General features: G+C 32.2%; 2 protein-coding genes and 1 long non-coding RNA gene across 5 annotated transcripts; all 3 read left to right on the forward strand.

The window, feature by feature from the left end:
• The first annotated feature begins 2,273 nt into the window (after positions 1–2,273).
• Positions 2,274–5,037, forward strand: LOC148763049 (uncharacterized). The gene is made up of 2 exons (XR_016025960.1): positions 2,274–2,362; positions 4,875–5,037. It is a non-coding gene; the product is annotated as an uncharacterized LOC148763049 (long non-coding RNA).
• LOC18600901 (Pentatricopeptide repeat (PPR-like) superfamily protein) lies at positions 2,423–4,762 on the forward strand. The gene has a single exon (XM_018120383.2). It carries the CDS (start codon positions 2,440–2,442, stop codon positions 4,663–4,665), a length of 2,226 nt encoding a protein of 741 aa, XP_017975872.1. The 5' UTR covers positions 2,423–2,439; the 3' UTR covers positions 4,666–4,762.
• Positions 5,038–9,754: 4,717 nt separating the features above from the next.
• LOC18600902 (putative membrane protein At3g27390) lies at positions 9,755–14,861 on the forward strand. Of its 3 annotated transcripts, none has more exons than XM_088805913.1 (11): positions 9,755–10,124; positions 10,254–10,464; positions 10,993–11,101; positions 11,196–11,388; positions 11,490–11,626; positions 12,505–12,793; positions 13,393–13,499; positions 13,577–13,712; positions 13,872–14,067; positions 14,193–14,433; positions 14,528–14,861. In XM_088805913.1, the coding sequence occupies exons 2-11, from the start codon at positions 10,371–10,373 to the stop codon at positions 14,787–14,789; spliced, it is 1,764 nt and encodes a 587-aa protein (XP_088662039.1). In that variant the 5' UTR covers positions 9,755–10,124; positions 10,254–10,370; the 3' UTR covers positions 14,790–14,861. The 3 variants fall into 3 exon arrangements, with proteins under 3 accessions (XP_088662039.1, XP_007031693.2, XP_017975718.1); XM_007031631.3 differs by having other exon boundaries at positions 10,294–10,464; XM_018120229.2 differs by lacking the exon at positions 10,254–10,464.
• The last annotated feature ends 627 nt before the right edge of the window (positions 14,862–15,488 follow it).

Genomic DNA, 15,488 nt, shown 5'->3' on the forward strand with positions numbered 1-15,488 from the left:
TGATCATATCTAACTTATTTTTTGAATTTTACATTCCTTAATTAACAATACGTTAATTTGTCGTATTTATCGAACTTGATGTCTTAATTGTGTTAATAATTTATATTGTGGGATCTTCTAGACATTGTTGATCGCTCCAAGCTTTTGGGATTTCTAGTAAAAAGAAATATAACTTCACCTAGAGATTACATGTATAATAGTTAAAAATGGGTTACCCTTCGCTAGGAACATGTGAAGATATAATAGCAAGGCAGGCAAGGCATGCCCACGAAAAGTGAAATGCAAGCACAAGATAGATACTTTGACACCCCTCCAAGATTTGCTTCTTGTTGGCATTCCCAACCCAAAGATGTAGCCAGAGATTTTATGCTCATGAAAGTGATCTTCAAAGCCCAATCATGGAGTTACATGCATGGCTACATAGCAACTTGTAGAGTTGTTAATGATCTTTTTGAAATTACAAAAACAGATATGATTCCATTCTTGTTTCTTGCTCTTAATCATAGTAAAAGAAAAAACATGATGGTCCATTGTCCTCTTCTGTGTGTGATTTCATTGATAATGAAAAATAATTCAAGCTCTTTTTCTTTTTGTTTTTTTTGGAGTTATGGAGATTCTCAATATCCAACATATGTATCTTCCTTAGGCCTGATCTACCAGGGAAGACAGAATTAATTAATGGCTCCAAGAACCTTCTCTAGAATCTAGAGCTAAAATGTGGAGTAATTCGTAAGAGAATGTAATGATAGTAACCAATGAAGATTATTCCTTTGTAGCATTGCCAAGACCCAACTAAGAATTATGAGAATGCATGTTGATGACCAATTATTTAACCTTGTATCTATATCTATGTCTTTCTAAAACAAGTTTTAAGTTCAGTTGTTTTGGTTTATAGAAAATTTCATATGATAACAATGTTATATATTATATAACAACACCAAATGTGTATCTAAAAGCACAGAAAATACTAAATATTATTGGTTCTATTATTCAAAAAAGTTTTATTTATAGATTTACGTGGACTACAATATTTGAGATAATCTTTTGCAATATTTTGTATTGAAACCCACACCGAAAAGTATGGTCCATGGTTTGACTCATAAAAGGTGGATTCTTACGAAACCAAGGGCTCTTGTATCTATTATAGAGACCGATCATGAACTCTAAAGAACAGAGAATTTTAATCATGTTCTTTAAATAAGAGATTATATGCTAATTAATAAATTAAATGTTCATGTGCATATTATGTATTTTGATTTAAAAAGTTTTATGATTTTGTTTTCAAAAACCATCTCACGAGCATAAATTCAAATCTCTAAATCTATATCATAATTCATTCATGAAACTTTTAGGTGGGATTGGGAGCATTACATGTTGTATATGTTATGCTGCAGTAAGACTTGAATTTAGAGTTTCAAGGGAAAAAATAAAAGAAAGGAAACAAGGAAGGAAGGAAACGAAAAACCCACATCATTGCATAATAATAGGTATAATATTTAAAAAAGCCCCTAAACTATTTAGAAAAATTTAGATAAGTTCTTATGCTTTTGTTGTATTCAATAAAATCTTTGTATATTTATTTTGAGTCAAAAAAGCATTTATACTTTTGTTTTGAATTAAATAAGTCATTATAGCTAGTAATTGACTTAGTTAAAATTGCATTTATCATGTTATGCAGAGTGATGCTGACGTAACATGTTAACATATGATAATTGATAATGATGTGATATATTAATTTGATATTTTTCACTCTTCACATCAATATCATGTAGATGTAAAATGACACATGATATTTTAACTAATGATAATTAATCAATCATTAGTCATAAAAATTTATTTGATTCAAAATAAAAACATGAAGATTTAATTAAATATAATAAAAAAATAAAGATTTATTTAAAATTTTTTAAATAGTTAATATTAAGTCATAATGATATTATTAAGATGTTCTAAGCTAGATACTTTTTTGGGGGCTTTTGGGCTTAGATTTGGAGTATCAAGCGTGGGAAGATGAAGCCCAATCTAAACAAAGCTTAGGCTGATTGGACCATGGTCCATTAAGCTGACAGAAAAAAATAAAAAACGACGTAGTTTGCTCATTGATTTTTGGCCTGCCTCACCTCTCTAGCTCTCCTTGCGATTGAATGGCTGTGAAGAGACCACAGCAAGAACAGAGCAAACTTAAAACTGGCAAAGCTTTCCTTCTCTCTCAAGTTTTAGCCTTGCTCTTCAGATAAAGATTGCATTTGTCAAGGAATGTTTCCAATTTTATGTCAATTTGTAGAAGCTGCAGTCAGTTCAGAACTGAAGTCAGTGGGCACTTCTCTGTAAGGAGCAGTGAGGAATCTATCATGAGATTGTAGTAAGATGTTTCCTTGCTTTTCCATTGAATTTTTTTAACTCTAAGCATTTCTTATTTTAGGTCAATTTTGTGTAAAAATGCAAGCTTTAAGTATCTGGCCATTAAATGTTGGCTCTTTGGTAGTGCCCCATTTGGATTTTGAGCTTGGTTCTTCTTGTTTTGCATCTACTAAACCTAGCAGCAGAAAAAAATGGAGTCTTGCTGAGAGTAGAGGTCCTAGTTTCTTATTACTTTCAAGCTATTCAAGGTTTAGTCGGAGTGGGACTTGTTATAGGAACTTGAATTGTAGCTTGAGATGTGGATTTCTCTGTTGGTACTCTGAATTGAAAGTTGTTCTCTTTTGTGAGCCAAAGAGAGGTTCTTCTCGTGGGTTGGTTGCATTAGCTTGGGCATTGGAGCAGCAAGAAATTGGGAATGAACTTGAGAGAGAAGAATCACATTCAAGGGATGGTGATAATGGCAGTGAAGATAAAAATGAGGAAATGGATGCTAGTAGTGAGGGGGAAGTTGAGTTGGAGGAGAGTGCAAGGCTTGATGTTCGAGCATTGGCTTCTAGTTTACAGTTTGCTAAAACTGCAGATGACATAGAAAAGGTTCTTAAAGATATGGATGAGTTGCCCCTTCAGGTACATTCAAGCATGATTAAAGGTTTTGGGAGGGACAATTACATGGATGCTGCAATGGCTCTTGTTGAGTGGCTCAAAAGAAAGAAGAATGAAAGTGGTGGTAGTGTTGGCCCTAACCTTTTTATATACAACAGCTTATTGGGTGCTGTGAAACACTCTAAACAATTTAGGGAAATGGAGAAAATCTTGAAGGATATGGAAGAGGAGGGGGTTATTCCTAATATTGTTACTTACAATGTTTTGATGGCTATTTTTTTAGAGCAAGGAGAAGCTACAAAGGCCCTTAATGTTCTTGAAGAAATTCAGGAAAAGGGCTTCAGTCCATCACCAGTGTCCTATTCTACTGCCTTGTTGGCTTATCGAAGAATGGAAGATGGAAATGGAGCACTGAAGTTCTTTATTGAATTAAGAGAAAAATATGTGAAAGGAGACATAGGAAAAGATGCTGATGAAAATTGGGAATACGAATTTGTTAAGCTTGAGAATTTCACAGTTCGCATTTGCCAACAAGTCATGCGACGATGGCTTGTTAAGGATGAAAACTTAAGTACCAATGTGCTGAAACTCCTGAGAGATATGGACAATGCTGGGCTTAAACTTAGTAAGGAAGATTATGAGCGTATTATATGGGCTTGTACCTGTGAAGAACATTATGTCGTTGCCAAAGAACTGTACAGCAGGATTAGAGAAAGGCATTCTGAAATAAGCTTATCTGTGTGTAACCATCTGATTTGGCTAATGGGGAAGGCTAAGAAGTGGTGGGCTGCTTTGGAGGTTTATGAGGAATTATTGGACAAAGGACCAAGTCCTAATAACTTGTCATATGAATTGGTCATGTCTCACTTTAATATATTACTTACAGCAGCCAGGAAAAGAGGAATATGGAGATGGGGTGTTAGGTTGCTTAATAAGATGGAAGACAAAGGCCTTAAACCCGGCAGTAGGGAGTGGAATGCAGTGCTTGTGGCATGTTCCAAGGCTTCAGAAACTACTGCTGCTGTGCAGATATTTAGGAGAATGGTGGAGCAAGGAGAAAAGCCCACCATCATCTCATATGGTGCATTGCTCAGTGCCCTTGAAAAGGGTAAACTCTATGATGAGGCCCTCAGGGTGTGGGATCATATGATAAAGGTTGGTGTTAAACCCAACTTGTATGCCTACACAATCATGGCTTCAATTGTCACTGGAAAAGGAAATTTTAGAATGGTTAATGCAGTCTTTCAAGAGATGGCATCATCTGGCATTGAGCCAACAGTTGTCACATACAATGCAATTATTAGTGGTTGTGCTCGGAGTGGCATGAGCAGCGCAGCATATGAATGGTTTCACCGGATGAAAGTCCAGAACATCTCACCAAATGAGATCACTTATCAGATGCTGATTGAGGCTCTGGCAAAGGATGGTAAACCAAGGCTTGCGTATGAGTTGTACTTGAGAGCTCATAATGAGGGCCTTAACCTCTCCTCAAAGGCTTATGATGCTGTTGTGCAGTCATCTCAAGTCTATGGAGCAACTACTGACTTAAGTGTTTTGGGACCCAGGCCACCGGACAAGAAGAAGAAAGTTCAAATTAGGAAAACTTTGACTGAATTCTGTAACTTAGCCGATGTTCCTCGAAGAAGTAAACCATTTGATAGGAAGGAAATTTACATCCCAAAGAAAGGAGGAGACCAATAAGCATTTAGCTACCGTCTACAACTGAAACTTTTACATGCTTGTACATTTGGATTATTAGCTTTAAAAACCAGAATGAAATACAGCAATTTACAGCTCCTATTTGCATTAAGAAAAGATGGCATCATCTTATCTGCTTCTAACTTTTGCAATTTACCCCTTTATGAGTCTGATGATGGGATTTGCATTAAATAAAGATTGCATCCATTCAGGACTCAACTAAAAGGTGACACTCAGACAAAGGATTCCAGCCAGTGTGCGGATGTTGCCTGCCATTGAAGCAATGGGGTCAGGATATTAATTAATGGAAGTGCAACTGAAATAAATGTCATAATTGTCTGTAATCAACAAAATAAAAGTGCAAGTGATGCAAAATGTCAAAGAAAAATCAGAATATTTAAAAGCATTATCTCTGGGAGCAGGAATCTTTGTGATTATTTTAAGGCCAAAAGTTCTAGTGCTGATATCTGGTATTCTCTACAACAGTCACATAAAGTTTTACTTTTTTAGGTATGGGAATGGGAGGGATGTACAACTCATTAGCATTAGCATCAAAAAGCACAATGATAAAGTTGTTGGATAAGGCAAATAAAAACCTCCTCTATCTAAACCTTAATAAAGTTTATTTGCAATTACCATTTTCACATCTAGGCTTTGTTGGGTAGGGTGGAAAAGTGAGAGGATGGAAGGTCATAGGTGAAAAAAAAAATGATTTTTATTATTAACAGTTAATTAATTATGTTTCTTATCATTTTTTATGTCACGTAATTGTTGATATTTTTGATATTTTATAATAATTATAACATGACATACTGATATGATAAAATGATATGATTATATAATATTTTTATTTTTCATGTAATTATTTTTTTTTTCTCCCATTCTACCAAAGACGGAGGGAAAGAAAATTATTTTTTTCGTTCACGTTTCTTTCCTACCAAGCACACACCCATACATGTGGGAATTACGTATCTTGTATGCAGATGAATTTCCAATGAAATGCTAGAATCTATCTTAGAAGAGTTTAAAAAGCATTGAAAACATTATAGATAATCGTTATGCCTTGCTTGAAAATCCAAACTGCACCTTGTGTATTCATGGTTACAACTTCCAACCTTCTTCGGGTTGGGAAATTTCCTTGGTGGAACATGGAATCTTTATCCCTATTTCCCACCTTTCCATGCCCACACCTTTAGTATTCTTGAAAGTGCGAAAGTGTTCATAGTGGGAAAGGATTGTCTGAGAAGCCAAAGTTCATGTTGTTGCTAATTTGGGATGTCAAATCAAATTACCTAGCAAGTGTTTACGTGACGGAAGGCTTTTGGTGTATAAATTTAGACCTTCTGAAGAAAAAGAAATGATTGACAATAGCAAAGCAGGAAGAGTAGCGATGTTCATAAATATCTTATAGTCGGATGTTTTATTTTATTTGATTTTATTAAGTAAAATTAAGATATTTTATAATCAAATTCTAATAATAAAACTCGTCATAAGTTTATATAATGATTTTAAAATATGTAATTATAAATAATAATTTTTAATATTAAAATATATTATTTTTATTTATAAATTTTTTATAATTATTTTACACATGATTTTGAATTTTGATTTTAATAATATTTTATGAACATCAAATGTGTTTTTACTAGAATTGGGCATCCATGCAGTTGAAAACCGCCTAACTGATGGTTTCGACCAAAAATGATTCGATCAATCGGTTCGATTGATGAGTTGGTTGATTAGCTTGATTGAGGAATTCTTCCCTCGACATTGATCAAATAACCGACCCCTATATTCTTTTTTTATTATTATTAATACAAGAGAGGAAATTACATATGTAACCCCCTAATTAATTTCATCAACCTTTCCTACTCATCTTTTATTTTTGGCTCTTGGCCCTTTGGCCAAAATGACGTCATTTGGCACTTTAATATAAATAAAAAAAATGGAAAATTGTCTATTTTACAGTGGAAATGATTTTATCGTGAAAAATGATATTCTATTAATGAAATCAAGTTAAATAATATTAAGTTGTATCTTATATTATAAGTTATTCTTAATCAATAATCTTATAACTTATTTGCCCTAATGGTCCCAACATTCCAACATTATTCTTTCCTTTCAACATAATTCAATTGAAACCTTGGTATCGACTAAACCAATCATTCAAATTAACAAAATAATTATGCTTTTATGAACAATTAGGGAAAGAATAAAAAAGATCCACAAGATACATATTTTTGTCATGCATTCATTTAACAAAATATATTAACTTCACGCTTAAATATTTTTTTATAATTAATAGCCAAATAAACATGCAACAAAAGCTAAACATGCTTATAATCTCTACACTTTTATTGGTAGTGTATTTAATAATATAATAATTTAATTAATTATGAGTGATAATGATTTTTTTAAGTTTTTATAATAGGTAATATCTTCTTCCAATGTATTAGAAATCATCAAATTAATTGCCAATTAATGTATTTAACACAAGAATATTATTATAATAATATTTTAATTAACCTTAAAAATGCCTTCTAGCTTGCCTTAATTTTTTTTTTTTTGTGTTAAGTAGATCAATATTACAAAATCAAGAAATTTGATAACAAGTACCTTAAAAGTGCTATTTAAAGTTATTATATTAACTAACATTTTTTAAATATATTAAAATTATCATATTAATTACTTACAAAAGATAAAAAAAATTTAATTAATTATAACTATTATATTTAATATAAAAAATTATTATAATATAATATTTTAATTAATTTTAAAAGTATCATACCTAGATAAATGAGAGTAAGATGCCACTTTTTGTAGGATGGGATAGAGTAAACAGTAGTTGTTACTTTTTGTTTTCCTATCAATTATTATAATATAGCAATAAAATAATGAATGAAGGAATCCTACTCACCTGAGAAAGCAAAAAAGAAAAGAAAAGAGTGGACCACTTGTCACATTTATAATTTATATTAATATATATATATAATAATTTCAATTAAGGCTGAACAAATGTAAATCAAACCAAACAATCAAACTAAAGTGAAATGAGTTTGATTTTTTCAATTCGGTTAGTTTAATTTTTTAAATAATTTAATTATTAAAATTAATTTGGTTCGATTTCGATTAAAAAAATTTCTAACCTAATTAACCGAATTTAAGTAAGAGTATTATAGAGATTTTGCATGAAAAATAAATCTTAAATCTAATATCTTCTCCTCTTTAGTTCCTCTTTAATTATATGAGTATTCACCTTATTTATTATTATTATTTTTAATATTTTTATAGTATTAATTTATTAAAAAAATACTACATAAATAAATATATACAAACAAAAAAAAATTGTCAAAGTTCAGTTTTTGGAAACTGAATTGAACTAACTGAATTAGTTTAGTTTCGATTAGTTCAATTATTTGTATAATTCGATTTGATTTCGATTATTTTTAAATATGAATTTAGTTAATTTAATTATTAGATATTCAAAATCGAACTAACTGAAATAACCACCCTTAATCCCAACCTAAGATGCCTCCCAACTTTCCAACTAGAAAGGTCAAATTATGGGTTATTTTTATCAATTCCCTAAATTAGGCTGAATATTCTTTGACTGACATTTTATGTTAATTTTAATTAAAAAAATTTGATTATTCTCAAAATTAGATTGAAATCAAAACTTTGTGGATCAAGTTTAATTGCAATTTGTCTTAGAACTTTCAAAATCATGCATAAAATAGAGTACATGTGCTTTAACTTTGCCTTAACTCCCTTTTTTTTTCTTCTTTTTAAATTGAAAGAAATTTTTTTTAAAATTTAATGTGTCAATAAAAAAAGAAAAGTATCAATGATGGCATAAAGTGATATAACTTACAAAATTCCTCTTTGTAACATGTTTTGCATATAATTATTTTTTTTCACATTTTTCACTCATAGAAAAGAGTTCGAGTTTTAAAATAAAGCTGATTAATTAACGAGCGTTTATAAGTATTTACTAAAATTAGCTAAATTGCTATTTAAAAAAATTCTTGTAATCACTAGTGGATCATTATAAAAAAAACCATTATAAAAACTCTTTAATTAGCTTAATTTGTAAGTTCATTTGTCTCAACATAAATCGTTTTAAGTTTGAATCTTACTAGTAATACTTGATTGATATTAATCTTGAATACATAATATTTATAAAATATGATACATTTTTCAATATTTAAAAAATTCAACAAATTATCTATCTTGAATTCTGCATACTAAAAAAAATTACTCTGTTGTTATTATTATTGTAAAAATTATTTATATTTTTGTTTTTTAAAAACATTTTAATTGATTAAAATTTTAAAATTTATTATAAAAATCTCGTATTTAAATTATAAAAAAAACAAAATGAGTTACTTTTGTTAGGTAGAGCAAGACTTAATAAATATTAATTAATTATTATGTTTATGATTTATTAAGAATATTTTTTATTTTTCAAAAAAATTATTTTTAATTTATTCAATTATAAATATAAATTACATCCGAATATTTGATGTAATTACGTGATTCTGTATTCAAATAGCGAACGTAAAGAAATCGAGTTCTCTTTCCAAATAAAAAATATATATTTTTATTTATTTTAATGAAAATTTTGGACTTCGATAAATTAGTCATCATTCAAAATCTAAATACTAAATAATTAGGTAATAAAGCGGGCACCTTCCGTCGACAACCCGTTTTACCGACCGGTCGTAGCAGCAAGACCAACCTTTAATCCCAAGCGCTCTTTGTCTCACTCTCCAGCAAGTGGGATTACTTTGCAACGTGGCATCAAAATGAAGAAGCGTGCACCTCAACCACTTAGTCCGGTTTTCAGTTAAAATCATTCCATTTTTTTAAATGACGTTGCCAGAGCCATGTTTTGATCCTTCCACTCCTTGTATTAGTTGCGCTCGGGAATCAACTGGCTTTAGTTATCTTTGAAGTGGAAATAGTAATTTGAACATGATTAAGACGAAAGTCAGTGTTCTAATTCAAGTTTTTAACGTTAATTACACTGACAGGACTTCCCAGATATACCTTTCAAAGTTTCTCCTTTCGAGTTTTAATATGTTTTTCGTCTGAGTCAGAGGGTGGCACAGTATCTGAAGATTGCTTAACTTTCAGTTTAAACAAAAACAAAAATAAATAAAGCAAAATTATTAGTGAAAAAAGAGAGAAAAGAATAAGAAAACCGAGAAGAGAATCTAAAGGATTCTTTTCTTATTCCAAGCTCTTGACAGTTACTGCTCTATGCACGATTCCCTCTCAAATTCAAGCTCTAGATAAACAACGTATATCGACCATCAAATTTGCTTCATCCGCACATCCCATGTGATATTTTTCAAATATTTTTATTCATTCAAAGACCCTTCAACATTCAAAGCTTTTAGCTTTGAGAAAACCAAGGCTCAAGTTTTTTGCAGGTTCCATGGTTTTGGAGCCAGAACGAGGTAATATCTTTTTATTTTTTTTAAGTTTTTGATGTTGGGTTTTGAAGCAAATTGGTTTTAGTGAACTGGGTTTTGTTTTTGCTTTATATTCCTGTTGTTTTATTTGATCTCTGTTGGTAACTGGGACAGGATAAAAGTTGGGTTTTTTCGTTTTTGGGGTGTTTTCCAGGGAGGATTTGGGGTATTTCTGAGATGGGATTATAGTGAATTTTGTGGAGATCTGGAAGGTGAGTAGTTAGCAGCAATATGGAGCCTCCAAAGGGATTTTTGGCTACTTTGTGGAACTTTATATGCTTTCTACCTTACTTCATTGGCTTGCTGTTTTTAGGCACAATCAAAGGTGGGTGCCTTAAAATTGTTTTTCTTATTTTGAGTTGTTTTTCTTCTTTCTTGTTCCATAAATTGGTACTTTGAGGATTTAAATTCTAAGGAAATATGTTCAATTTGAATGTGATCTAGGTGCAAAATGATACCTTTCATCTAGAGCTTCTTTGTTTAAATTAAATTTATGTTTTACTAGTTATTGTTAGTTTTTCCTTTGTGATCTGAAAATTATTTTTATCTGTAGAACAGCATTTGTTAGCAATCAATGAAAAAGATATAAAGGCTTTAGGGTTAATCCAGCTTGGTTCCTTTTTTTTGTAAACTTTTCCTTTCTAGGCATTTGCTAATGGTAGTTTCTCTGCTTGATAAGATGTAAAATCCATTCCTGATACTGGTGTTTGAGGTTTTCTGTTTCGAGAAAATAGAATGGCATTTTAGTTATCAAATGCAATGCATTTTGCATTTGGTCTGTATACACCTACTAACAATGAAGCATCAGCATCAAACTAAACAATTCAAACCTTCTACTGCACTATATCTTCAGGAATCATTTTCTGCGCACCAATATGTCTTATCATGACAGTTGGAAACTCATCTATCATATTGGGCCTTCTGCTGTTTCATTTTTACTGGACTTGTTATAGCGTTGTGAGGTGATCTTCTTGACCTTTGACTTTTCCATTTGCTTTGCCTTATTATTACATTATTGTATTTTGTTTCTTATTCTGTTAATTCTTTACTGGGCAGAGCTAAACTATTAGGGCCAGTTTTGAAGCTCCTTATCTGCGTATGCCTACCAGTTTTATTGATATTATGGGTCGTGGTTGCCATTGTTGGAAGTATTATAGGGGGGATATTATACGGCTTTCTTTCACCAATATTTGCCACTTTTGATGCTGTAGGAGAAGGAAAGACTAATGTGTTTTTCCACTGTTTTTATGTATGTCTTAGGTATCCTTGTTCTGATAATCTTTTTACATGTGTTAACTTCTCTTGTTCTAGTATCTTCGGAGGGAGACTTATATATTGCTCTGCTTGCAGGATGGTACTTGGAGCACTATCAAGGGAAGCTTCACTTTTGTCAGGGATTTCAATGATGTTTGTTTCCATTCCTTCACCTCATATATGGAAGAGTTGCAACAGAAAGAGCCTCCAAATGGAAAATACTATGAGATCAGGTAGATATGCTGTTCTTGCTGCCTGTTTTAAGTCTTGTTGCTGTCATTGGCCAAGAGAATCATTTATGCCTTGATCATGTAACCCTCAGCAACCCAGATAATGAGTTTTGAATTAACTGACAGCCCATTAACTTATAACTTTAAGGCCTTGCATCATTCTATTCCTTCATAATTGATTTGTTGCTTTTAAACTTCCTCAATTTTTATGCCTATTATACCTAAAATGCTTAGGATCACAGACAAGATTCTCCCACTATCAGTAGTCAATAAGTTGATTCTTTTTTTTTTTTTTGAGTTCCCTGGTGTTTTTCACTCATGGAGTCAAGCAAATGCATTATAGATTCTATTGCTAAGAAATTAGATCAAGTAAATTCTCTTGTCCAGACTTTGTTGGTGGCTGCATCTGGCTAGTTCCCAAATTTATTTGATCATTTAGGTAACTTACAAAGAAGAGATGGTGTTATGAAAATATTCCCTTATTTGTGATGATAATTGTTTGTAATGCTCTAGCAATAGCGTATGCTATATGTTTTCAGTTCCTCAAAGACAGAGATTTGTACAAAAAACTGATAATTTTTACCTTTAACTGCTATAAATACTAAATGGTTCATTAGAAATGCTATATGGGTAAAATTAATAAAAAGATAATTGTGGTTTTCAAAGTATAGATACAACAAGTATTGTCCACGAGCTAGTTTGTTTAAATTTTATATTGTAGAAGGTAGAAAGCCAATTATGAATGAAGAGAGTTTGACAAGTGTGCTTGCAATTTAGGTTTCTATACGGCAAGGCAGTTAAAAGCTTTGTGGGAGGTTTTTTTTTTTTTCCAAAAAATAATTCCCTTTTTGTTGACTGAGTTTCCATGAACTTCATTGCAGATTTCTTTATCTTCCTCTAGCTCTTATAGCTGCAGTGCTTGGTTTTATGGTTGATTTGCCAGTGATTTCACTTATTGCCCTATGGAAAAGTCCTTACATGCTCTTTAAGGGGTGGAATAGATTATTTCATGACCTTATAGGTCGAGAAGGCCCTTTCTTGGAGACAATATGCGTACCATTTGCAGGCCTTGCAATCTTACTCTGGCCACTGGCTGTTGTTGGGGCAGTGTTGGGCTCGATGGTCTCTAGTATCTTCCTTGGTGCCTATGCAGGGGTGGTTGTTTATCAGGTTTATATCTTTTTCATAGTTTTTGTGCCTTTGCTAAGTCTTCTGACAAAATATTGTTGTCTATTAATTTTCATTTGAATAGGCATGTGGAAGTTCATCAATACAGCATATAACTTGAGTTTAGAAGTTCACATGCTTGGTTTGGAAACAAAACTTCAAATCTCCTTTTATTATTATTATTATTATTATTATTATTATTATTATTATTATTATTGTTATTGTTTTTATTATTATTATTATTACTTGAAATGGTTCCATTTTTTTTCTCTGATGATATTTTCATTTTGAGATTTCATTGACTACCGAGTGAAGTTATGCATGTGATTTTCACCAGAAGCGAATGGTGCAATCAGTGATTGTGTTGGCTCCTATTAATTGTTGTTTAATCATCAATGATTCCACTTAATCTTGGAATTTGGAATTTATTGTTCCTTGTCTGAGGTTTTTTTCTTGAATTCACCCAGGTGTTCTAGATTAATGGCTCCTTTTTTATTCCACTATGTTAGACACCATGGGATCACATTAGACCTACACCCATGTCTTTCTTATCCTTATTTCCATTCAAAATATAACTTGATTTTGTGGGGTTTGGGTTGCAGGGGTCCTCATTTTGGTTTGGGCTTTGTTACATTGTCGCTTCCGTGTCCATCTATGATGAATACAGCAACGATGTCCTTGACATGCCAGAAGGATCTTGCTTTCCCAGGTTATATTCTGCACTAATAATTTGTTATAGTGATATATACGGCTTGATAAATTTTACAAGTTTTCTTTTATAAACAGGCCTCAGTATCGTAGAAACAAAAAGGAATCCACCCGTAGTGCAAGCTCGTTCACAAATTCTGACTCCTTCAAACCTCATCCTCCTGCTCGTGCTAACTCACTTACAAATACAAGGATTGATTTGAAGCCACTTGAGGTGAGGTTTGTGTGTGTGGATGTTTCCATTTGGAATAAAACCAGTATTTCCTTGTATGCATCTAATGGTTCTTTGATACTAAATTTCGAAGATATTCATATTTTAAGGAGTTAATTAATAGTCAGGTGCTAAATAAAAGTTTGTTTATGATTAATGTAGCTACTTGAGGGCTTATTTAAGGAGTGCAGCCGCCATGGGGAAAAAATGGTTTCTGAAGGGCTTATAACTCCTAAAGACATTGAAGATGCCAAGTCTAGCAAGGGAAGTAGTGTCGTCAGCATAGGCTTACCAGCTTATTGCCTTCTTCAGGCACTCTTGCGCTCTGTGAATGCCAATAAATCTGGCATATTGTTGAGTAAGTAAATGTGTTTCCTCTTTCGTAGCCCTTCCAAAAATATGTTTCTTATTAAAGAGATTTATTATACTTGTTACAAACTTTCAAATGGCTTTAACAGCATGTAAAGAATTGCTTTTATGTAGGTGATAATACTGAAATAACAGCCACAAACAGACCAAAAGACACCTTCTTTGATTGGTTTCTTAACCCCTTTTTGATACTAAAGGAGCAAATCAAAGCAGAGAATCTTTCCCTGGAAGAAGAGGATTACTTAGGCAAATTAGTTTTGCTGTCTGGTGATCCTGAAAGGTTGAAGATTTCAAATATTGGCTCTCCACCTGAATCTGAGCGTAAGCGAGCTGAACTTGATGCATTAGCCCGAAGGTGAGAATGCAGCTAATTTATTTATTTATTTTCCTTTTTGATGCTTCTACCACGCTTGGTAAGTTAACCACATCATTTCCACCTCATAATAAAGGTTACGAGGCATCACCAAATCTGTGTCAAGGTATCCGACTTACTGGCGACATTTTGCAAATCTTGTCAGCACACTATCTGAGGATCTGGCCAAAAAGAATCATGACAGCAGCAGATTGAGCAACGGGGCTCAACCAATTCGGAGAACAAAGAGTGCCCTTGCCCGGATATTTAGCAATAAATCTTTCAAGCAGAATGCAAGTTACAACATGTCTATCCAAGAATCAGGATCAGTTATTGCTAGGGATATAGAAATTGTATGATGTAGGATGTCAATATTTTGTCCATAATTATTTTTGCATATTGGTCCGAATGCAATGGCCTGCAGTTTTAAAGTTTTGGGTTTATGTTCATTTCAAATCCTTAATGCTTTGGAATGTTTTGGCATACAAGCACAAGTAACCATCCACGGCTACTAGCCTAGTTTCTCAATCACGAAACTAGAAAGCAGTAGGTAAGAAACCAAGGTGGTTCAGAAAAACAAACATAGTTGGACCAATTACATGGACTTGGTTGCTTCACTGCAAATTCCTGATAGTTCCAAGTGTTGAATACTGCATTATTAACTTGAATTTTTGGTATAGAAGTCTGTAGTCGTGTGTGTCTTAACCCTTTGTACTTTCTAGCATCAAATCATATTGAGATTCATTACTTGTAAGTCAAATCTACTGAGGACTATAAAGGTCTCAGCAACTCTTAGTTTTGTTTTTGCTAAAATGACAAAATAACCTCTTGAATGAAGTATATTTTTATCGTATCTAATTAACTTTTATTTATTTATTTATTTATTTATATTCAATTGAGTCTTGATTTTTTTTATTTACTTAAATTCTTATTTTGTAACAAAATTGTAATGTTATTTTCAATGATAATTGTCACTCGGGGAATTGTAAAATTGGACGTGACATATAGACTAAATACAATAAGAATTAATGATGTGGAGTTTTTTGTGATGTGACATG

The sequence above is a fragment of the Theobroma cacao genome, chromosome 4, assembly GCF_053813885.1.
Source record: "Theobroma cacao isolate CCN51 chromosome 4, ASM5381388v1, whole genome shotgun sequence".
NCBI lineage: Eukaryota > Viridiplantae > Streptophyta > Magnoliopsida > Malvales > Malvaceae > Theobroma > Theobroma cacao.

Coding starts and splice junctions, on each gene's coding strand:
- LOC18600901 (XM_018120383.2), top strand. CDS start 2,440: ATGCAAGCTTTAAGTATCTGGCCATTAAATGTTGGCTCTTTGGTAGTG.
- LOC18600902 (XM_088805913.1), top strand. CDS start 10,371: ATGGAGCCTCCAAAGGGATTTTTGGCTACTTTGTGGAACTTTATATGC. Junction 11,389..11,489: donor TGTTTTTCCACTGTTTTTAT/GTATGTCTTAGG, acceptor CTCTGCTTGCAG/GATGGTACTTGGAGCACTAT. Junction 14,068..14,192: donor TAAATCTGGCATATTGTTGA/GTAAGTAAATGT, acceptor GCTTTTATGTAG/GTGATAATACTGAAATAACA.